The sequence below is a fragment of the Brassica napus genome, unplaced genomic scaffold, assembly GCF_020379485.1.
Source record: "Brassica napus cultivar Da-Ae unplaced genomic scaffold, Da-Ae ScsIHWf_834;HRSCAF=1189, whole genome shotgun sequence".
Classification (NCBI taxonomy): domain Eukaryota; kingdom Viridiplantae; phylum Streptophyta; class Magnoliopsida; order Brassicales; family Brassicaceae; genus Brassica; species Brassica napus.
The window spans coordinates 60,230-85,440 of NW_026016878.1; the positions used below are offsets into that span (position 1 = coordinate 60,230).

Sequence of the window (25,211 nt, forward strand, 5' to 3'; positions counted from 1 at the left end):
AGTTTTAATAACCAGAATCGACGGAAAAACACTGAGAACTTACAGGACTATCAAAGATCTCAGAAGAATCGAGTTGGTGAAGTTGGAAAGGTCGGCTGTGCTACTACCCGCCGCCGAAACCGTAATGCAAAACCCAACCGCCGAACCCTAACGGCGAACACGATTAAAAGGGAGGACGACCGAGATGAAAATTGGATTGCATGTAGAGGCGAGGCGTTGGAGCAGATCGGAGGCCTTTCGACTTCGAGAAATTGCCGAAGAAAGTGAGAAGAAGAAGATGTGATTCGGATGAAGACACGATTTACCTTTGTGCAGTTAAATTTTTTTTTTAATTAATTTTTGTAGCAGGTGCAGCCGGTTAATTAAAAGGGTAATACTGTATTATTATGTATATATAACACCGTGTATCTGTTCGTTAGGTAAAATAGCTACTCTGTTAATTATCGTTTTTTTCGTTGCCATACACCCCAATTCCCCATTTTTCATTGTATTATTTTTCTTGTACTAGTGTGAAAAAAACACGTTTTCACAAACTATGAAACGGATTTAAAGGAAACTAAACGTCGGATCCTAAAGTATGGTGGATAAGAAAACTAGACTAGACATCAAATATGTACATGAAGAAAAATTGCTCCAACAAATATATATAAAAAAAAAATACATGAAGAGAATTAAACAAACTGCAGAGTTCGTAAACTTTGATGATTCCAAGTATGAAACCTTTAAAAAGGTATGTTCACTTGTCAAATAAAATCAAACTCCAAGCGCCTCTCCAAGGGTTTTAAACTTGAACAAGTGTTGTTGCGTTTCATGAGTAAGGGGCTGGTAGAAGAAGAATTTGAAAATGAATGTTCTTCCTCACTTGACAGGAGAGTCCGAGGACATCTATGAAATGGAGAGTCGTTTTCTTGTTTGCGCCGTGAGGCTGGTGATCTTCTTCTGGAGATAATGGAAGGTGTGTTCTCGAAAGTACTCGCAGCCATTTTCCATCTCCCTATGATCTCCCTCACTTCTTGTCCAGCGCTGCTGCTCTGTGGGGTTTCCGGACTCAATGGAACTTTTACACAAGACGGAGTTGTTAATGTGGAGTTAACCATACATTCTTGTGGTGATGGTCATCTGAAGAAGGTGTTATTGATATTTCAACCTTGCTATTGCGTCTTAACCAATCAGATTCTAGCGATGATGAGATTGTTGATTCTTCATCCCCTTTAAGAGAGTTTATGGATGAAGACGTGTTCCTCCAATTCATGGGCTCTAGAGTTAATTCCAGTGAATACCTTTGAGGACTCTTGGCAGCTTTCTCGATTTCCATCATGTTGCTTTGATTGACAAAGCTAGACTCAGAACCACAAGGTCCATGACCAGACAAGGGGCTACTAGTAACAAGGTGTTCCGATATCCTCTTAAGTGAGCAATTCCAGTGGTTCTTGATATTATTCTCTGTCCTGTGAAATTTCATGACCAATATTTTTCAAGAAAAAGCGAACAAATTGCCAAGATCCACAACTGTCTATCAAAATCAGACAAAGCTGATCATATATCTGAGTTCTAAGGACAAACCTTCCAGGCAAGAGCTTGGCAATCTCGGCCCACTTATTGCCTTGATCTCTTTGTGCCTGAACCAGAATCAGTTCCTCTTCTCTAGTCCACGGAGTCTTTTTGATAGTCGGATTTAGATGATTATGCCACCTATATAACATGCAAATATATAGTAAGCTTTAATTTTATGGGGTAAACGTGGAGTTGTACGTGAAAAGGAAAAAAACATACCTTTCACGACATTGCTTGCTTGCCAATGCGACCAGGGAGTTGCTTGGATATTTTGGACCATTTAGGCTTATCATTCTCAATAAAGACATTAACCAATTCACTCAAGAGATCATCTTCCTAAAAATAACAAGAGAAATTTATATGATCGTCAGCAAAAAAAAAGGAATTAGTAGGAGGAAAGGATATCAAGAAAAGTTGATTACCTCTTTTCTCCAAGGTCCTTTGTTGAGGTTAGGATTAAGAACTTTTAGCCAACGGTGTTGACACTGGACATCAGTCTTCCTCTTGTCTTTTCTCCCGGGAACACACTCAGCTAATTAACCAAAAGACAAGAGAGAAACAAACATATATATTGGATAGGTGTACAAGAGTTTTTGAGATGACAAAACCAAAATCAAAATATCAATTACCAATCTTTTTCCAATTCTTTCCTTTGTACCTCCACACACCATTCATCAAGAGTTTGTCCTTCACAAAAAGAAAACAAATAAGATGATGGAAATAAAGATTTTCACCAATCACACAAAGACTTCCACATGAAACAATTGACCTACCTGCTCTGGGGTCCATCCTCCTTTAGTTGATCTTCTGGTAGGACCACTTATTCTTCTGCATCTTTGACCAGACATGAAACATCAATAATCGAACACAACCTTGTTAACTGATCACATATATATATGTATACAGTTGTTCATACATACACACTGGAAGAAAGAAGATTAAGAAGAAGAACATACTCTTGAGAGTCAATTGCACAAGTAGGAGGAGTAACTTGGGCGCTGATATCAGACTTAGATCGAATCAAATGCTTAGATTCTGCCATTATTTCTGAATAAAAATATATGGACGAAACCGTAACTAACGACGACAATCCACCAAATCCGAGGAGTTGCTAATAATTACATATCCCTTATATACTAAAGCACAAGTCACTTTGCCAATAAAATTGTGACAAATGGCATAGAAATTTTACAGTTTAAAAAAAAAATCAAATGCAAAACTTAAAAAAAAAACATAAACTACCTTTAAAGGTAACTGATTTCTATGTATTCTTTTTTTTTAATTTACTTTTAAATAAAAATCGTAACATCTATCCCACTACGTCCATCATCATCATTGTATCTGAACTGCTAATCTTTCTCAGTAGAGTAGTTCATTCACAGTGCCATAATTTAAGTTCATATTTACTTACACATAAAAGAGAGAGAGAAAAAAAAAGAGACAAAACAGACACAAATGCAAATGCAGATATGGAAGAAGAAGACATGGAAAAAAAGCTTTTGATAAAAGGTAAACGCTTTTCTATTATTTCATTACGAAAGGATCATATCGAACTGTTTTTTTACTGTACAATAGGTTTCACATCAAAAGGATGATTGAGAGCAATTTGATACATTTTCTCTATAGTTTTAATATTTCAGATATTCAAAAAGAAAATAGGTTCATGTGTAGAGGCGAGAAGAACATAAAGCGTTGAAAAAGGCAAAATCAGTACTGCCAAGGGATGATGGGAGACAAAATTAACATAGTTAAATATATAATAGCAGCTACACGTTTATATTACTGCAGTCTTTTCATACACAATGTTTTCAGTCAAAAATATATCATTACACAATAACAAGGAAATTATTTTTCAATCTACTGTATTCTCTTGACTACTAGAAATAATAGGCAGCAAAACAATCGAATTAGCCAACAATTTTATATATATTCTAAAGTAACTTTTGGAAATGTTTTTGGATATACATAATTTTTTTTATGGAATGGTTGAAAAATAAATGGAACTTGGAAAAAATATTATATTTCTTTTTTTTTCATGTGTTCTTCAAAATAATGTGCAACTATCCACTTATACTTATTACTATTCATTTTTATTATATTTGTAAGAAAAAGTATTTCCATGCGAAGCATGGAGTCAATACTAGTTTTTCTTAAATTATAAGACCAAACGGAGATTCAACAGGAGAATAGAGAAACATTATTTACTGGAGAACAAGAATGTAAATATCTAGGAGTAGAGAAATTAGAGATTTGTGTTATCCTTGAGAAGTTACGGACGAGTAACGGCTACCAATATAAAATATCAAACAAATTCACTCTCAACAAAGAGAAATAAAAAAAAATCAACCTGAGAGAAATTCACGCTCAATTATATCTTTTGTAACTTTTTGAAATATCATAACTAAATTTCAACCATAAAATAAATCAAATCAATCGACAGGATTAAAAAGATCTCCAAAATCATTTATTTAGAATTTTATAACTGTTTTAAGAAAATTTACCTAATGTTAAATGTGCATATGGCGACTTCTAGATGTTTTCTTGAAATCTCCTCTACCATATTTTGAAAAGTTCTATTAATTAAACCGGAAATTACGTAGTCTAAACTGAATGTATAATTTGCACACAAAAAAACATGAATACGCTATGGTAATGGTACTCATGATACTCATACATATAAGAAGTTGGTTGAAAAAACAAGACTTAAGAGTAAACATATTTTATAGGTATCCTTGTGCTACTAGACGGCTTGAAAACAGGTACGGACGTTATTGCCTACTAGCCAAGTGACATCAATTGCAGCTAAGAAGCCTCCTTCAGGGGTTTTGTAAACTCAATACATCCAATACATATATTCATCTACCCTTTTTTTACTGCAAACACCGTACTTTATTCAACCGGTTCAAATGGATTAGGCTGAAAAGCTAACCCGGAGGAACCACATTGTTTACATGGCAAAATTCAAAAGCTTTCGCACGAGCTCCTTTCACAAGGAAAATCGGTTCTAACATTAAAATCACGAGAAATAAAAGACAGAGTAAATAGCGTAAACAAAGAACAGATATGGAAAAATTCTTCCCATTCTATGAAGCCGAAGATGGCCAAAAATCTTCTTCTTCGAACAGCTTTACCATTTGCAAGCAGTCCGACTCGAAATGCATAGTATCATGCCTCATATGGAGAGAAGTTCACATAGCCAAAAGTAGTGAATTCATCTCCACATGCAGGGGAGTGAGGACTTGTTTACCCCCAGAGAACCAGAAATCATAGACCCGTCTTCCAGCTCCATAACGAAACCACCTCCAAAAGTAGACTGGTTGGTTGCCCAAGATGCATCCACTTGACATCTGGATTTATGCAACCTATTCATGTCCTCCTGGTCATCTGAATGTGATCGCTCCTTTGCATTTCCTATCGTCATCACTTGTTGCGCCACCAGCCACTCCCACTCCTCGCATTCTTGAGTAGCCTTTTGAAGTGAGTCCATAGGTGATACCTAAACTTCATACAAAAGTTTGTCATTCTTTGCTTTCCATAAGAACCACATGATCCATGAGAATTTAGCTAGTCGTTGCATCAATATACTTTTTGTTGGGGCTCTGAACAAAAAAAAATCAAAATTTTCATAAACTGATGTACTCGGGAATTGTCCCTCGATGGTAGATCCGATAAAGCCCATGTCTAGAGTGCTGGAGGGTATTCAAAGAGAAGATGATTTATGTATATTGAAATGGATAAATAAGCAAGAAAATGTATGAATGTGTACAAAAAAACAGAAAAAAAACATTCCTATGTTATGGATGATTGGGATAAGAAAAAACATTCCTATATTGAAATGAATAAATAAAGCACAAAAGCTGCAGTCAAATAAGAAAACACAAGTTCAATATGGATGTACTTGGAGGGGGGTGGTGATAATTAAACGGGTACTTTCTGATTGATTTGATGATCAAATAATATATTGGGATAGATACGTGATCAAATGATCTTTGGACAGCATAACCACAATATCCCAACCAAATTTGTATTGAGTAATTCAATATCTTCAATGCATCCTTGTAAACCTCTACGGCTTTACTATTTGTCATCAATGGTTTCTCTTTATTCGCAAAGGTGATCCAATATGTAGAATTCCATGGGAAAAGAAGTTATTTTCATTCTTGTCAACAACGTTGTTAAACGATGATGTGTGAATTTCTAGTTTGTGTGTGTTAAAATAATGTGTTGTTTCTGCTATTTGTTCCATTGTATGTGTATGTTTAAGAGTAGTTTAATGAATTTATTTTCTTAATTGTGATTTTGGTTCATCATATTTAGTTTAGTTTGTACTAATTTAACTCATTTTTTATTATAGGGTTTGTGTGCCAAAGATATTATTCTCGGGCTCTATTCATATCTTCTTCCGTTTGTTTTTCATGTCATTAGATTGGTCCAAATCTCATTATTCTTGGATTTAGAAATTCAATTGAATTTGAAGGAATTAGAGTTTCTGTTTAAACTTTTATTATTTTAAACTTTTATGTTATTAGATTAAGTATTTGTAATCATTCTTCTGAAATCTTTTAAATTCTAGTGTTATTCAATTTAGTGGTTTCCTAATTCCATTAAATATTTGTGTTATTTAATTTTTGGTGGATTTTGTGATAATTTTATTTGAAAGGAATTTAATGTAAAATTTACTAAAAATGTATAGAAACAATTCTTTGTCTTTGGGTTGGGATTTTAAGATAATTTTTATATCGCTTATCTATCAGATATATAAGTCAAGATTTTTATTGATCATTATAATATACGAGATTTGAAATTGTAATTTTCATTATAAATTTTAAAATATGTTATCTTCTTGAAAAAAGATATAAATATATTATTTGTCGTAATTTATATTCCTATAAAACTGCCTTATAATTAATTAAATTACTATTATTAAGTGTTTTAAAAATCGTTCTAGACGCATTATCAAGCACATACAAGTTATAGGTGCCCGATTAATCAATAATATTTTATAAAGCACTTATTTATCGCCTAACAATTTCTTGAACATTGATTTTCATTAATCAAGTTTTTTTTCTCAAATGATTTTCTTTAATTATATGAAATAAAATGATTTAAGTTTTTGTTACTTTCACTAGTCAAATTTTTATTCAATTTTTTTCTTTGTGTAAAAGTTCATAGCATTTAAAGGAATTAATATCTATCAAATTTATTTAGATTCTCTTAAAATCCAGAACAACAGAATTAGACAAATGCGTTAAATTTTTTATCAAATCTTTTAAAATACTTTGAAAGCTATTGTTTATATCTTCAATTGAATTCTTCTATGATCAATTAAATTCTTGTATTCAATACCACATCCCCAATTGGACGAGCCATTTTTTTATGTTTATACATTATCAAGCTTCACTCTGCAAGTAAATACGGCGGACTTGACGACCGTCATGGTCATGACTCATGGGCTTAGCCCAATGGTTGACTAGCCAATTTAAAATTGTGAATCATTCCTCTTAAATAAAAAACTTTTATAATTTTACCCTCCAAATCTAAGACATCAAGTTTATACCATATAACGCCATCTCCAACCCAACTCCAAAACACTATTTTAGTGTAATTTCTACATCAAAACTTCTCCAATTCAACTGCAAAAAACTATGTGGATGATTGGTTGGGTTGTAATTGTAGAAAATTTACTTTAATATTTTGTCTGTAGGATTTTTGATTTAGCTTTAAATGATGTAGCTTTAAAATTTTCTACAGCTAAAAAAATGGGGCTTTAGAAAATAAGATGTTTACAGCCATTTTTTGTGTGTTTTTGCTGTAGTTTTAATTTTTTGGTTGTAGCTTTAAAAACCAAGATAAAGCATGATTGGTAGTATTTAAGGTTGTAGATGAAAATTAAAGTTAAAGTCACTTTCTACAGCCCAACCAATCACCCCCTATATCATTTTAGTACAAAGCTACAGTACCGTACCAAATTTGGTGCGTTACTATTCACAACGCCAAACATTGTTTACTTACTTTTATTAATAAAATATTAATTAAATAAATATTAGTGGCAAGATAAACACATATAAAATAGATAAATAGTTATATAATAATTAAATAATTACAGATATTGAAATAGTTTATTTTAGTTTGTTATTTTAATATTATTATATTTAAAAATAATAATAATTTATTTTAAAACAAATATTTTAGTGTTATACATTTTTGTGCAATATAATTACATAATAATTTTATTTATATATATATATATATCAAGTAATAATAAAATTTCTAACTAAATAGTATAAAAATCAAAAATAAAATTTTGGTGTTGTGGTTGGAGATGAAAAAACTTTTTGACACTAAAATGATATTATGGGTTGGAGATGCCCTAATGCAGACCGACCAGAATCAATCAGAAGAAATGCCTTAATAGTTTGAACCAAAACCTTACTTGATTTGATGATTGATGTTTTTTTTTTGTCAACGATAATTGATGTTTAATTGTTTACTAGGTGTTTTGCCCGCATATGCGGACATAATTTTCTTATCAATATTTATTAGTTTATGTCTTATTAATCTAAAACAAGTATACTAAATTATTATTTATGTTTTCAAATAGTTAATTTAAACATCAAATATTTATATATGTCAAATATATTTTTATCAAAATATATACTTATTATGCTGTTAAAATTTTTAAAACGCTCATATCTTAGAAATTGTTTAGAAAATATATTTATATAAATATTTTTCTTGACTAATATTTAACTATAAATGTTTTGCATCTTAAGTTTTTAAAATTTTATAACAAAAATTTGTTTTCAGATAGCAATATAATATATATAAAAATTATCTTATTTTAAAAAAAATTGATAATTTTATTATATTATTTTAGAATCAACAATTTAATATTTAACATAACATATAAATTTGACATGATTAATTTTTTTTTTAATTATATATAAATTCATAAAGCGTATTCTTTAAATTAATAAGGTTTTTTGCAAAATTGACCTACAACTTAAAGTCAAACACAAAACTAACCTCCTTTTTTTTTGGAAATTGGTGCCCTATTCACCCCACAAGTTCATATAATTCACGAAAATGCTATCAATTTTTTTTTATTTTTTTTTTCGAAAATGACATTTTTACTCTCTCACCCTCATCATCTTCAAGTAATTACAAGATTGTCATTGTCATCAATACCCTAACCACCATGAACAACCAATTTGAAGCTCTTAATGCTCCCAAAATTGAGTTACACTTCTTCTTTTTCCATTCTTATGAACTAAACACAACATATCTCTCACTTTCTCTCCACATTGAGCTAAAAAAAACCAAGATTTTGATTTTACATTTTTTATGGTTCATAAAGTCATAGAAGCTAATATTTTTTTTTGATTTTACATATCTCTCACTTTCGTTTGTGTGCTTGGAGAAGCCTTATGTGTGATAAGGAAGTTATCTCACCAATTTAAGATATGAAATCAATTTTTTTCCCAGATCTGTTCGTCAGACGACTTACATGGGAAGTCGTCTGGCAGTAGACGACTTATCTGGAAGTCGTCTGGTCAACGCAGAGGTTATTTTTGCAATTGACTTTGAAATCTGTTTCCTGAGACGACTGAAAGTTAAGTCGTCTGATTTTGTTTGGTTACAAAAAAATCTCCAAAGAACCTAGACGACTTACATTTCAGTGGTCATAGGTCAGTTTTGCATTTGACTGGATTATTTCAGAGGTTTGATTTTCCAGGACGACTTACATTTCAGTCGTCTGGTGAAAATTGAAATATCAATATTTTATTAACACTATACGACTTACAATTAAGTCGTTATAGGTTAGTTTTGCAATTGAAAAAAAAAACTTCAATATTTAACTATACCCATACGACTTACAATTCAGTCATCCGCCCGACGACTTACATGTAAGTCGTCCATTATTTTATTCCGAGATTCTGGTCAAACCTCGTAAATCCTGGACGACTTACAAGTAAGTCGTCTGACGGACGACTGAATTGTAAGTCGTCTATATATAATTAAATATTGAAGTTTTTTTTTCAATTGCAAAACTAACCTAAGACGATATAATTGTAAGTCGTCTAGTTTTAAAAAAAATATTGATATTTTAATTTTCACGAGACGACTGAAATGTAAGTAGTCCAGGAAAGTCAAACTTCTGAAATAATCCAGTCAAATGCAAAACCAACCTATGACGACTGAAATGTAAGTCGTCTAGCTTTTTGGAGTTTTTTTTTAACCAAACAAAAGTAGACGACTTATTTTTCAGTCGTCTTAAATAACAGATTTCAAAGTCAATTGCAAAAATAACCTCTGCGTTGACCGGACGACTTATATTTTAGTCATCTGGAATACTTAGATTGAATTCGTCCGCGTCGACCTAAATGGACGACTTCTCTGGAGGTCTACTAGATGACCTCCGTGGATGTCGTATGCGTCAATGTTTAATAAACTTGCATTTTCTCTAAAACTATAAAGACTTTTTAACATTTCCTTGTTAATTCATGTTTATTAATTAATATTTGGGCTACTGAATGGAACTTATAACTGGTGATATTTATGAGGTTACCAACATTCACGTTAATTAAAGTTTCTAACGGATCCGAGAAGACTTCAGTGGAAGTCTTCTCCGCTAGTTTTTAAGTCTTCTACGTTACTTTTTGAATAACTTGTATTTTTAAGAGTGATAAGTAACTTCAAGATATGTAAAACTCATATTTACAAAATATGTTTTCTCCCTTAGTTTTACTAAATTTGACTAAGTTTTTTAACGCAAACTTATAAAAAATATGATATGCTTTGACTAGTTACTATTGTTTGTTTCCTTCTCTTAAGTATTATTGTTATATACAATAATGATGATTATTGTTATGAGTTGGAAGAATGGTTAAAATGCTTCTTAAAATGTTGTATCAATATGAAGCTACCAACATTCTTGTTTATTAAGATGAGAAAAAGGCCAGTGGAATTTATTATTGCATATGAGAGATTCAAAGATAAGAAAAAGGCTACTGAAGTCTATTATTTCATTGATTTGTAAATGTGTAAACACATTGTTAGCACATGTATTACATCTTGGGAAACATTATTACTGATTTTACAAAAAAAATTACAACTAAAAAAGTAGACATGCAATTCACAAAACAGATCACAAATAAAACTATTATAGATCATTCCTACACAAAGACAAGCTTGGACTCTACTTGATATGGAAGAAAACTTTGTCAGAAGACTTTCAGGAAGTCCAGACGACTTTTAGGAAGTCCAGAAGACTTTTAGGAAGTCCAGACGACTTCCAAACGACTTCCAGGAAGTCCAGACGACTTTCAAGAAGTCCAGACGACTTTCAGGAAGTCCAGACGACTGAAGTGGAAGTAGTCTGGAAGACTTCCTGGAAGTCGTCTAGTGCATTATATTTTAGACGACTAACAGGTAAATCGTCCCAGAAGTCTTCCAGATCTGAAAAACTTGCATATCAAATCCATATCTGAAAAACCTGCATATCCAAAAACGTTCAAATGGCTTAAAAACAGAAAAAATGAGTGGAAGATTAGATAAATCTACCTTTATAGAACACACAAAAATATATATCTAAAATTAATAGATCTACCTTTAAATGAGTGGAAGATGAGTACCATCTGATTAAAAACCTGCAAAAGAGATAGATTAGTAAGAAAGACATGAGACAAAACTGAAAAATTCATATAAAGTTTGGTGTTTTCAAGTCAAAGAGATTAGAGAGAGGTTGAAGAGATTTAGAATGATGAACATTACATTTTTGTTGCAGCCATTTGAGAGGAGGAAAGAGAATGTGTAAATTTTTCTTTATATAGGGAGACAAAAAATCCAATTAGGTTAAATAATTTTGATTCAGACGACTTCCTAGACGACTTACGTCCAGAAGAGTTTTATATTTTTAGCGGGAAAGTAAAATATTTTTAGCGGAAAACTAAAATAGAAGACTTTCCAGACGACTTACAAGTCGTCTGGTTTAAATAAGTCGTCTGGTTTAAATTATTTAAGCGGGAAAATAATTTTTTTAAAATTTTTAGGCAGGAATATTTGGACGACTTACATGTAAGTCGTCTGTTTTAATTTCTTCACCAGACGACTGAAATGTAAGTCGTCTAAACCCTAAACATAACCCCTAAACTTAATTAACTAACTAAACACTTCATAAAATCAAATTAAACTTCAAAAGTGTTTACTATACACAAAAATAAACACGTATAGATAAAAAAATTAATTTTTCAAAAAAATATTCAAGCTTTCCAAAATCTAACCCTAAGAATACATACAATACTACAACATATGTTGCCAAACCCTAGACCAAAGAATACCATGATTCACTACCTACACTCATCTATGTTGATAACAATTCAATTTTGTTATATTTTAATTTATATCACTTAAAACTGTTTATAATTACATGATTTTAATTTTTCGCTTATCAAAATATTTTTTAAAATTTTTATAAATTATTTTTAATATTAGCTAAACCAGAAGACTTACTTTGAAGTTGTCCAGACGACTTCCAACATCTCAGACGACTCAGACGACTTACTAGGGTTATATTCATAAAAATAGCTTCTGTTTTTCTGTTTGGTCACAAGGTGCTGGGATGTAATTTCATAAGGCTTTTAAGTTAGTTTTGCACTTGATTCAAGTTTGGGTATAGGTTTGGGGTTAAAATCAAGTTGTGGGTTAGTTTTGGTAAATTCACCAATTAATAAATTAGTGAATCAGTTAGGAACTAATAATAAATCAATAACCTAACTAAAAGTCTAAAACTTAATAAAAACATGACAAATAAGAAAAACTAACTAAAATTTAATATAACATATACAATTAGTATTTTAAAATAAAATTCGTTTTTAATATATATAAGATTCATTAAGGATATTTTTAAAATTAATAAATTAGTAACTTAACTAAAAATAAATAATAAATCAATAATTTAGCTAAAACATAATAAAAACATGAAAAATAAAAAAATTACCTAAAATGAAAGAAAACATGACAAATAATCAAATTTAATTCTCAAATAATATTTTACAATAACCAACTAAAAACATTTTAAAATATAACAGATTACTTTAAAAATAAAACAATTAACATAATTAATAAATAAATATTGACAAATAAGCGAAAAAACCTAAAAATATGGAGAAGCTAATACATAACCCAAATCAATTCATAAATAATAGTATAGATAGATAGATCACGTTATCTTAACATACAATATATATTTTAAACTCAAAAAGATGAAACGAGGACTTCGTTGTAAAACAACAAAACAAAAGTAAACAATAAAACCAGAACCGTTTCAATCCTTTATTTATACTAGATTTTTTAACCGCGCTACGCGCGGATAAGATATTATATATATTTCTCAATTCTATTAAATATAATGTATAATATTGTATTACATTATTTAAAAAATATAAAATAATACTACATAAGATAAATATATTTTAAAATTTTTTTTGTGGAAATCATTATGTTGTTTGATTGTTATACTTGATTCACATATTTGCGTAGATATTTGTGATAGATGAATAAATATATTTTTATTATCAGTAAATAATATATATTTATTAAATAATATAAGAAAAATGAAATTATTTACTTTTTAAACAAATTTGTCTCATGTTGGGGACTCGGTTATAAACATATCATATTCGAAGAAGACATTTTTACAGTTATCAATCTTCTTAACAGTCAAAAAACAAATCGGAATATCAAAATAATATCTCATACGATCTCTTTGTGGAATAACTGCTCTAAAGAAATTGAATTTAGGCATAAAAAAAGATTGGAAATGGATGTACATATGTGTTATCTAAGTCACCTTTACAAAGTACTATTCATAGTTCATATATCATTTATGTTCATCCTATTTTTTGTCCATTCTTTATTAAACATTTTGAAATAACCGATGCTAATTAATAATAAATTTTTGGCTGTCAAAAAATAATCAAATTTATCTAATTATTGCTTAAATATTTTATTAATATTGTTTAAGAAACTTTTAAGTGATATCATAGTTTAATTTTTATTAATTTTGTTTTGTTAATTTTTAGAGTTTTTTGTATTTAAGATTTTTTTCTATATTAAGTTTCTATTTCTTTTACAGAATTGATATATATATATATATATATATATGTCATAAAAATTACCATCAAATCAGTGTTACTTATTTATTATTTTGTTTTTAATAAAAATATACTTTTTAAATAATTTAATGTAAAATAAAATTATATAGTTCTTTTGCAGTTTCGCCTTGTTTACCTTTGTATAATGGTTTTCTTAAATTTATTCCACTCCACTTTACATGGACATTCATTTGACCGAACCATTAAAAAAATCTTAGACTATATCTAATTGGATCGCACATTAAATAAATCTCAGTTCTATTGAGTGTTGGCATCTATTCTATTAAAAGGGAAGCAGTCTTGAAAAATCTACTTATAAAAGGTTGTTGGACTTATTTGTTAGAAATTTAACATGTCTTCTTTTATATAGTATCAATAATATTAACAGAGAATAAGACATTCATTAATAGCAGAATATTCTTTTAATTTTTGGGATTTAACTACATTTAAGCTAACAATAAAATCGACCAAATTAATTATATTTTACCCCACAATAATAGGTTAGTATGGTATTTTACCAAATACAAGAGCGGTTATTTAATATTTATTCATTTCGAATATTGAATCAAATCACATAGAATAAATATTTATTCTAAACGTGGACTAAGTAAACATACTAAAAATGCACTAAGATTTTTATACTAATTAACAACTTATCTATGTTTTTTCTGTAATTCAAAATCATTCAGAACTAAAAGAAATAAAAGGTTATAGATTAACAAACAAAATGACATCTAATTATTTTTTAAAAACCTATGTATCAATATTCAAAATAAATCATTCAAATATTATGCATATATTCAAAATAACAAAAAAATTCTAATATAAACTAAAATACTATACTGTAAACCATATATCATATACATATTTTAATATCATTTATTTTAATTTTCATCCATCATAAATTTTTTTTTTGAATATTCCTTAAAACCAAATAAAAATTTTACCTAAAAATTAACATAATAAATTATTAAAGAAAAAATATTATAAAATTAACTTTTAAACCTAAAAAAATTACCTAAAAATTAACATTTTTTTTTAATATTCCGTAAAACCAAATTAAGATTTTACCTAAAAAATAACATAATAAATAATTAAAGAAAAAATATTATAAAATAACTTTTAAACCTAAAATGAAAACATAAACTTGTACTAAGTTATTTATAACAAAAATAAACTAATACTGTTATATCAATAATTTTTTTTTCTGTTAACATTTTTTCGAATGATATAATAAAATTTTATTCAATTTTAGCTTTCTAAATATATGAAAAATTTAATCAAAAAGTTTTATCATGTTTTTTTGAGTTTATATGAGATCAATCAGTATCGTATTACAGGTTAATAGCAAATTTTTGGATTGTTATTAGATTTATCATATTTTTTATAAATGTGAACTGGATTATATTTTGGGTCGTCGAGTTGCGACCATGAGTCGGGATTGGATATAAAAATGGTGCTTCAAACTCAAACATTATGATAAAACAACTTAAAAATTATTTATTTAATAAGAATTAAATTCAAGAAAATTTTGTCAAAAGGATCAACAAAAAAATACCCGCGCTTTCGAAGCGCGGGTCAAAATCTAGTTGTTGTTTATGATTATACGAAATCAATAATAAAGATCAAATGTAAATCAACAATGTTGCATATTTCTTTTGTTTCAAGGCTCAACATTATCTCTCTTCATTTTATTCCCTGCTATCTCCTCTTGTCCGTCTTGATTGAACATACAAATAAGTCACAGTATACGCATGTTATATTCAAAGTCATAATTGACATTATTTGCTTTAATGTATCCCACTGTGTGGTTTGTACGTAGTTGGTTTTTTATTTGTTCGACACTTGAGTCCTGAGCATATGTTTGTGTCATCCAATTTTATATATACATCCTAGTTTTATCCATTTTGTTGAAATTGGTAATATAAATCTTAAAATTCATGTGAAAGTAAGCTTTGTAACTGTTTAGTTTTCTTCTCTTCTGCAATGATGTCTTACAAACAGAGTTCATAAGAAGAGTAAGTAAGCTACACATCCAAATTCCTTTGAAGATCCTATGGTTTTATCATTGTCTTTACTAATTAACTAACATATATGCTGGTTTTAGATTGAACACCGATGCATTTAGAACCGCTCAAGCTTGTGCTCTTCGTGAGGTAATGAGTACTGTAGCTTCCTCCTCTATTCTCTGTTTTCCTAGATTCCAAGGTTGAAGCCCCATCAGTTGCTGCACTTTTCTCAACGTCACCGCTTTCTCCTGCAGTTTCGACTTTTGGAGCAGGAACTCACTCTTTGCAATACACAATGCTCCCTAGGTTACATAAACAACCTACACTTTACTGCATATAGGTTTAGTTAAAACCAAATTTAAATGCAGTGGAAGAAGATGATCCAGAAAACATTGTGAGCACTAAGGTACCCTGCGGAAATAAAAAGAACATATCAAGACAGCTAAATGGTGCTCAAAAACAAAATATAACTAAACCAGTTTCATGAAATAATCACTACTTAATACAGTGATTTATATCTTTAGATGCATAATCTTAAGAGAATGACCAATTTGAGATAAGAAGATGGAAAATGAAAGATAATAGGAAGCTGGCTAATATTAACAAATATCTAATACAACCCAAACCCAAAATTATTAATAGGTGACGAAATACTAAAATACGTTGCACGAACCGTAATATCACACCTTTTAATTAGCAAATGCGTTAATGATTCTCTGCACACGCATCTCCTACTTGTAATGGACAACAATCATAGAGAGATATGGCTTAGCGATACTTCTCTTCTCCATCGCCAACAACTCACAGGTATGGTGGGACCGGGAGAACCATCGGGACATGGCTCAGCCGCCGGATCTCATCGGGCCATTCTTCTTCATGTTTCGCTCTCAAAGGTTGATTGGTGTTTGAACAACAATCGCATCAGACAGACATTTTCAATCAGGTTTCTAAGTTTGAGATAGAAGAGAAACTGAGAGAATATGTGGAGATTCATCAGACTCTCAGCTATCTCCAATTTATAGAATTTGAGGTGAATTTACGGTTTTCATTGACTGGGAAGGGAGACGGAGAGTTCGAGATTGTTAATGGCTTTACTGGAGAAAAACATTCATTGTCAAATTAAGGAGGAATACGTTGAATGAAGCCAAAAATATGGATATAAACAAAGTTGGGAGGTTAAGAGTCGAGAAATAGATGTTTTTTTGCAGACACATGAAAAAACAGAGACGGCGTTGAAGGGTCGAAGAAGAAGAAGAAGAATGAAAACCTAATCTATGAAACGGCAGAGTTTGGTCGCAAACTCATAAAACGTTAGAGCTGCTAGGCCATATATACAAACTGTACCAATGGAATTATAGCTAACTCGGCCTTTTTGAGACTTGGACCAAAATCATGTATCAAAATTAAATCATATCACAATACTAAATTTAATAACCGAATCAAACTTAATAACTAAACTGGACATAAATGTGGGACCCACAAACTTAAAATACTGTCGACGGTAACGCTTAGAAATATACAGATCAGACAGGCCGAAAACAATATATGATTGGCCCACAAACAATGTCCAATTCGATGATCCAACATTCGGTGGTGACGTGGAGAGATGAAACTATATGATTGGCTAGAATTAATAGTCCTACGAGGACAGGACAGGCTAGAATTGGAAAATATCTGCCTTTTAGTATTGTGATTAGATTTGGTTTTATCATAACCGAAATTTATGTAGTAGAAAGAAGCAGCGGTAGGTAAGGAAGACAGAAAGGAACAATGTTACGAGAGGATATGGGAACGAGATTCAGACTGAAGCGTTAATCTAACACCGTCTTTGAACGAAGTTGGGGAGATGTCAAGTGTCTGAATGAGTTTAGTTATGTCCATTGATATATCTGCTGGTGACACCACTCCTCGATCAACCTAGTTAAGCAAAACAGTTCACCCCCATTAACAAGTGACTGCTCTACAATATTCTTCTACAAGCGAGAGTGAAAACATCATATTACCGATGAAGCAGAAACATGTTTAATCAAGGAAAGATCGTGTCCTCTGACTTGTGCAACCACTTCCGCCATTTGAACACGAGAGAGTCTGTCCGGTCCACCAGCATTCAAAACAAGCCGCATCTGTTTATCATCTGAAGGAAGGCAACAACAACATGTTACATTTTATTACCGAACTATGATGACTCAAAAGAAAGAATATACCTGAGAGAACCCATCTGTCAATCAACCTCAAGATAATGATAACGAGATCCGTAACATAAATGGGACAACGATACTCATCGTGGAAGAAATCAACCGTGTCTCCCTTCTGTAAGACACTATCCATCCACTATATAAAAAAAAGTCAATTCAATATACTCAGAAATGAGATCTAACTTTGATAATGTTTGTGTCGGAAAGAAACCTGAACTGGGAGAATCTTAGGGAGTGGTGAAAGAGTTTGAGGACCAAAGATGATACTACTCCTCAATATAACAAAGTTTTGACATTTATCTCTGATGAGAAGCTCTGCTGCAACTTTTGATTTGCCATAAACGTTGACCGCGAGAGTCTCGTCTTCTTCCTTGTAGAAAGACTTGACACCTTCATAAACTGATATTTGAGATCCAATCAAATAAAAAAGAAAGAAAGAAATGGGTGTGTGTGATAAAATCTCTCTCTCTATATATGTATGACTTGTAAACCTTGATCAGTAGAGAGATGAATCAACAGGGTTTTGTGTTTTGTCTGAAAAGATGAAGATAACCAGTTAACAAGGGAAGAAGGGACGTTGATGGAGAGAGCTGAATCTGGATCTTGCTCACAGACTCGAGGAACAGAGAGAGCTGCACAATTCACGACCACGTCGGGCTGGAAACAAATTGTCGATTTCAGACCAGAGAGTCTCTAACACACAAACATTAGTTCTTTGAATCTGGGAAGAGATCCGGCGAAAGAAAGGATAGTTGATTCGACGAACCTGACCAAAGTGGTGGGAGATGGAATGGAAGCCAAGACCGGTTTTGAGATCGACATGAAACGATGGGAAATGTGGGAAAGCGTCGAGCAAGAGGCCTGGAAGGGGACAAGAGTGATGAGTGAAAGCGACGTCGTAACGATCTTCGGCGAAAGCTTGAAGAAGATGCTGGCCCAAGTAGCCCGTTCCTCCCACAACCACCACTTTCGTCTTCTTCTTCTCCATTCTTTCTTCTCCGGCTACTCTCCCACCCACGTTTGTTTTCTTATGTAACTCAATTTTTTTTACCTCTTCATCACTGTTCAGTAAAAAAAAAAATGGACTTAAATTTAAAATACAGAAAAAATCATCCCACTATATAAAAGAAGCTAAATTTGAGCTTCATAAGGCTATCCACATGGTCAAAATAATCATGACCAATCAAAGTGCCAGGTCATTTTGGACTGGGCTTGAAATTAAAAAAAATTAGTGACCTTCAGAGCCCATTTGACCCATCTTGCAGCCCAATCCCGAGTTTCTCTTGACAGTGATGTCGCACAATCCCGTGTTCTAAACATATGGCTCCTTCTCCACCTAACCCTAATCGCCGTCTCATCCCTTCATTGATTCTCTTCCTCTCCCCCAGCTCCTCCCGTATAACGCCTCGGATGTGAGTGCTGGTACTTCAATGTGCTCCCATAAATCCTCCATTCAAGATCCCTACAGACCCTCCACATCATAATCGTTAGAAGATGGAGAAAAAAGCAATGGCACATAGACGTATGGAAACGTAGACACAAAGCGACGCCGCGAAGCTGCTAGGGTTTTTTCTTTTCTTCTGATCGTCATTGTTTCAGGTTTTACTTTTGTTCACTCTCTGACTCAATTTAAGATTTCTGAGTTTCTTTGTGATTGAAATGGCTCTAAGTTAAGCTGACTTGGCTCTCCAGCTCTGTAGTAAGGGTTCTGGGTACTAATCTATGATGATTCCAAACTCCAAAGTCTCGTACTTTGGAGTGATTCAAGAGGTTTATGATAATATTACCGAACATCATTACCTGACAGATCTTCTGCTTATTGTAGTGCTATTAATCATTACCAGAGTCTTCAGAGTTTTTTTTTCCGTAAACAGATCGAAAAGTTTACACCTTTTTGTATGTTTCCTTTTTTTGGTTATAAATTTTTAAAAAGGGAAAGTGATGATTGGGTTCCTTTTTTGTGACTAATGATTTTTCTCAGATGACAGGGGATGTTGTAACGATCTGTTGAGCTGTTTAGGATAGTGTGAAACAAAAAAAATGGATGATGATAATGGGCTTGAGCTCAGCTTGGGTCTCTCATGTGGTGGAGGGAAAGGTAAAGGTAACAATGCTGGAACCTCCTCTGAGAATCACAATCTAGAAGGAGGAGGTGATAGAAGCGCTAAAGTGATTGATGACTTTAAGAACTTTCTTCATCCAACAACTTCTCAGAGACCAGCAGCAGAGCAGAGTTCTGAACCTCCTCCACAGAATTTCTTCAATGACCTCTCCAAAGCACCAACCGCTGATGCTGAAGCTTCCACGAAGCCTCTGTGGGTGGAAGACAAGGCGATGAAAGAAGCAGGAAGCAGCAAAATAAAGGAGGAGGCATGTGTTGATATGCACTAGATGAAGAAGAAGACAAAGGCATCCTATGTTTCGAACGCGACTGATGAAGGATCAAAAGCTGATAACGAAGATGTAGCGGAGTGTGAAGCAGGTGGTGGTGATGGTGGTGGCTCTTCTTCCAAAAAAAAATAAACGTACGAAAACATAGACTCAACTGTTCTACCTTTGGTTGCTTAACGCCTCCAAAGATGATTGATAGCTTCAATAAAATAAAGACGTTTGATCTTAGATCAGTTGGAGGAGCTCAAAGCAGCAACGCTCCCAAGTGAAGACATCCAAATCAGCGATGGAGATCAAGACAAAATTTTCAGTTGCAGCGGTAATTCTTAATTAATCCAATAAAGTTTATCCATTTGCAGAAATGGATCATAACAAAACAGTCGGAAACAAGGTGGTGCGAAAATAGTAGCATTTTTAAATCGTAGTTAGAATTTATGTTGTGTGAATGAAATTGAGTGTGTTGCAGTAAATTAGCATGTACTTTCACATCATCCAATACAATGCATTTCTTCAGCCCATCCAGGTGACTCAGGGGCTGATATGTCGTGTTCACACGTAAAGCTAGAAGAAAAAAACTATCGAGGCCTGACTTATGGCAATATGTCTTGGAATATTATGATACTGCATGCACATAAGTGTACATAAATATGTCTTGGACTCATTTATAACGTGCAAATGAACCATGTTAAGCTTCTATATAAAAATCTCTATTTGTTTTACTAATTCAAGTCAATACTATCAAGTTAGGAACATGTCCAACATAAAGAAATCTAATTACATTTAGAAACTACATTTATATTCTATATATTTTGTAACCCCTGCAAATATATATTTTTAAATTAGTCTAACATATGCCAACAAATTTAACTTTTATATAATGCATAAAAATATAAAGATGATGTTGTGAGATAAGAATGTACACACAAAATTTAAAATAAAAGAATTGACAAATTATATATATTATTTTAAAAATAAATTTATATAATAACTTAATAATATAAATCATAATCAAAAATACTATTCGTATCACATTTGTATTAACCGAAAAATTCGTGCTTTTGAAGCACGAATCAAAATGTAGACTAATATAGCTCCTAATTTTTATTTAAAAATTAAATTTCTAAAAAAAAAAAGATTAAAGACAGCTATCAAGTCTGTTTAAAAAATATAGTGGTTTGTTCTTGCACCAGAATCTTGGTTATGCAATTCAAAATCTATTATGTTGTTTTGTAACTTTTCTTCTTAAAACAGAGACAAAGAGTAATGAACAAAGACAATTATGAACTCTTATTGTCAGATTGTTTGTTTTTTTTTCTCTCGCTTCAATTTGATGACTGTAACTAATTATTTTAATTCACACAAAATTTTCATATTTTAAACGTATCACATTAAATATAAAAATCTTCAATAGATTATAATACCTAAATGTTCTTCTCGATAGACAATAATATCAGAAAGGCAAGTAGCACATCTCCTGCCACAATCACCGGCGGCAATCACTGAAAGTTCAAAAAAATCTTTTGTCTCATCAATACAAATCAACAAAATATACGAATAAATTCAGTAACATTGCATATTTGATACAAACCGGTTAACAACCTCAGCTCCACATAACATTCACATCATCTTCCACTCAGAAATTTGCAACGAGAAGAAAGGCGGATACAACTATTACGTGTAAGTTACTCAATCAGTGGATTTCCACATTTCAAGATCTCTCTCTTTCGCTGACTCATTTTCTAATTATTTCTTTCGTCAAAGGGTCGTTTTCCTCAACATGGTGGTCAAATCAAACCACAATGATCCTCCACCTGCTGGAGGTAAATCAAAATTACAACTTTACTGTGCGTTTATAGAATTCTCGAACACATACGAACCCAATCACCCCTCTTTGGAATCCAAGAAATCATTTGTCTAAAATTCGGACAGAACATCTTAACTATTAAGTGCAAAATTAAGGGTAGAGATAGTTTGATCTGGTAGGTTATACTTTGAAAGTAACACAACAAAACCTTAGTATTAAATTCTCGATCAATTTATCTGGTTTTTCGTTCATAAGTTTTTTTCAACGGGCCTTTTTTCCATGTAATTCATAAAATTTCTAATTAGTTTATTAATGAAAGACCTAAACACACTTTTAAAAGATTATGTTCAAATTCAAAACACCATAATGCTAAACAATATCTCAATTACGAAGTTCTTTTACATATTTTTAATTTTCAACACGTTAATTTAATTTCCATTACTACAGAAAACCACTTTACACAACCAAAAATATCAACTCCCCTCTACTTTTACATCTCTATCGATTGACTTCCAACTATATTCGCATAAAAAAATGAACAATCAATCTTAAAAAACTTAGTGTCATATATTCATTCTTATAATTACTTTAAATCTATTTTAACAACAACCAGAAACAGCCACAACTATAATCATATACAAATTTTAACTTCATCCAATATCCGCGCGTAGCGCGGACACGATCCTAGTTTGTTTAAAAACATGAATTTTCTCGAACTATTTAAAGCCTCAAATTATTTTGACTAACTGTTTTAACTTCGAACATATTTTGACTAAGCCATTTTTAAGACGTCATTAAAATAGTTAGCTGGGTTAATCTTCGTCTTTAATCTCTGTTAAATGCATAGTTGTTTTGAAATTTTGAAAAACACTTATTCCTCAAAGTAAGCGAACTCGTTGCCAAAACTACATACATTTTTATAAAACTAAACCACTAGACCACTTACAATTATGTTAACTTGTATGAATACTAATAGTTAATATTATTAAACTTCATTTTCTCCCAACCTAAATTCTTAAATTATTTCAAATCTAAAAATTATATGTTATTTTGAAGATTGTCGTGGCAAGGTAGTAGTCTTGGGTTGAGTCTATGGGACATATCTTGGAGCTCATCAGTGTCTCCATTCATCTATAGGTTGATATACTCCCGTCAAAACAGAGCTGAAGACTTTCTTTAGGTGGTACACGAGATACATATATCTAAGTCTTCGGTTTAGTTGTTGATATATATGTATGAAAAGGAAGACTCAATTTTAAGAGGCGTGACTCTGTTTTGTATGAGTGATAATATACTGACACAATTAGATTTTGGTTTTGAAAAGAAACAATTTTGGATTTATTAGATTCAGAAACGAATTAGGGATTTAGACTGTGAGAAGATGATTTAGAAGTTTAATAATATTAACTATTAGTACTTATACAAATTAATAGAATTGTAAGTGGCCTACTGGTTTAGCTTTGCAACAAGTGTAGCTTTGGTCACGGGTTTGATTCCCTTGAGGAACAATTTTAAAAACAAATTCAAAAAGCGATATCATTTGAATTTAACAGAGATTAACCCCACTAACTCAATCTTTTAGCCATTTTAACGAGGTCTTAAAATGACTAGAAGTTAAAACGGCTAGTAAAGATAAGTTGTGGCTTTAAATGATCTACAAAAAAGTTCATATTTTTCAACCAAATTTGAAAATTGATGATTTAAATGACATTTTTTCCAATCTAAAATTAATTGGAGTTGTACATCATATAAAAGGCAATATGTACACTTTCAAAGTGTACATATTAATTGGAGTTGTATTAGTTGTACTAGTAATACTATGCATTATTTTTTATTTTAAATCTTGTACGTAAAAGATGAAATTTGATTCTGGAAAAGACATAATTGATTAAATACAACTATAGGTCTATCGATTTGGGATAAAAAAAGAGAAAATTGGTGGATGGTTGATGATTTTTTTTTTATTTTGTTTTAAAGTGAAAGAGCACTAGTTGAGAAGAAAATTAAAAAGAAAAAAGAAGAAGATAAGTTGAAGTTAAGTCGCGTTTTGAGTTTGAATAATAATGACATGGGAGGTGCAACCCACTGACAGTGTTAGTAATTTTTTGACATGTGTTTTTTTTTAAACAAGTTAATTATGCTATAACTACAGTGTTAGTAATTTTTTTTTATAACACAAGTTAGGTCGCGTATTTTTTTCTCTTTTTTTTTTTACTATAGTGTTAGTACAATGCTATTACTACACTGTTAGTAAATATTATTTCTTTTGTTAAAGAAAAAGGTTAAATCCGGATCTATTAAAGACACATACTTAACTTCTGGATGGGAGGTGCAATCCACGACATGCCCTCTCCCAGATTTTCATACGGACGTATCCGCAATCATGCACTACAAGAAAACAGCGGTATTCTGACGGACGTTCCGACGGAAAATGAATTCCTCGGAATATACCGAGGAATTTCCGAGGCAATTCCGAGGAAACACAAAATTTGGCTTCCTCGGAATTTCCTCGGAATATACCGACGGAATTCCGAGGAAAATTCAGTTCGTCGGAATATTCCGACGGAATACCGAGGAAAATTCAGTTCGTCGGAATATTCCGACGGAATACCGAGGAAAATAGTATTCCTAGGAAAAAACCGATGAATTCCGAGGAAATATTATAGACGTTAGAGAGCCGTTGGGGGGATTTTAAAAATTTCGAGGAAATTCCGAGGGCAGAAAGGTTTTCCTCGGAATTTCCTCGGAATAGATCTTGTCGATTTAGGGATTTGATTATACATTCCTTTTCCTCGGAATTTCCTCGGAATTTTCCGAGGAAATTCCGACGACGATAGAGTTTTCCTCGGAATTCCCTCGGAAAATTCCGAGGAAATTCCGAGGAACTTGGGGTTTTAAACCGAAAACAACGTTTTACGGATTGAATAACACGTATATAACCTTCATTAAGTGTCTTAACCAGATTATGAAGTCAAACTTTGGTGTTTTACCCAATAACAAACACTTTTACGATTGCATGAACGAAAACCACACAACATAAGAGAAACACTTATACACTTTAACAAACGGTAAAGAGAATACTTACAATTATTTTTGAAATTTT

At 31.7% G+C, this 25,211-nt stretch overlaps 1 protein-coding gene and 1 pseudogene across 2 annotated transcripts; both read right to left on the reverse strand.

Moving 5' to 3' along the window:
• Positions 1-489: 489 nt before the first annotated feature.
• On the reverse strand, positions 490-2,645 carry LOC106435780 (annotated as a pseudogene).
• A 14,736-nt stretch (positions 2,646-17,381) lies between these two features.
• On the reverse strand, positions 17,382-18,926 carry LOC125606295 (methionine adenosyltransferase 2 subunit beta-like). Of its 2 annotated transcripts, none has more exons than XM_048775343.1 (6): positions 18,680-18,926; positions 18,405-18,570; positions 18,125-18,312; positions 17,923-18,049; positions 17,722-17,852; positions 17,382-17,635 (listed from the first exon to the last, which is right to left on the reverse strand). In XM_048775343.1, exons 1-6 carry the CDS (start codon positions 18,899-18,901, stop codon positions 17,492-17,494), a joined length of 978 nt encoding a protein of 325 aa, XP_048631300.1. In that variant the 5' UTR covers positions 18,902-18,926; the 3' UTR covers positions 17,382-17,491. The 2 variants fall into 2 exon arrangements, with proteins under 2 accessions (XP_048631300.1, XP_048631299.1); XM_048775342.1 differs by having other exon boundaries at positions 18,405-18,606; positions 18,680-18,919.
• Between the last annotated feature and the right edge of the window lie 6,285 nt (positions 18,927-25,211).

What these genes read in the sequence shown, in the direction of transcription:
- LOC125606295 (XM_048775342.1), bottom strand. Translation starts at nt 18,901, where the DNA reads ATGGAGAAGAAGAAGACGAAAGTGGTGGTTGTGGGAGGAACGGGCTAC. An exon ending in TCTCCCACCACTTTGGTCAG is followed by an intron (nt 18,607 to 18,679) that starts GTTCGTCGAATC and finishes TTTGTGTGTTAG; the next exon opens with AGACTCTCTGGTCTGAAATC. An exon ending in CTAAGATTCTCCCAGTTCAG is followed by an intron (nt 18,050 to 18,124) that starts GTTTCTTTCCGA and finishes TTTTTTATATAG; the next exon opens with TGGATGGATAGTGTCTTACA.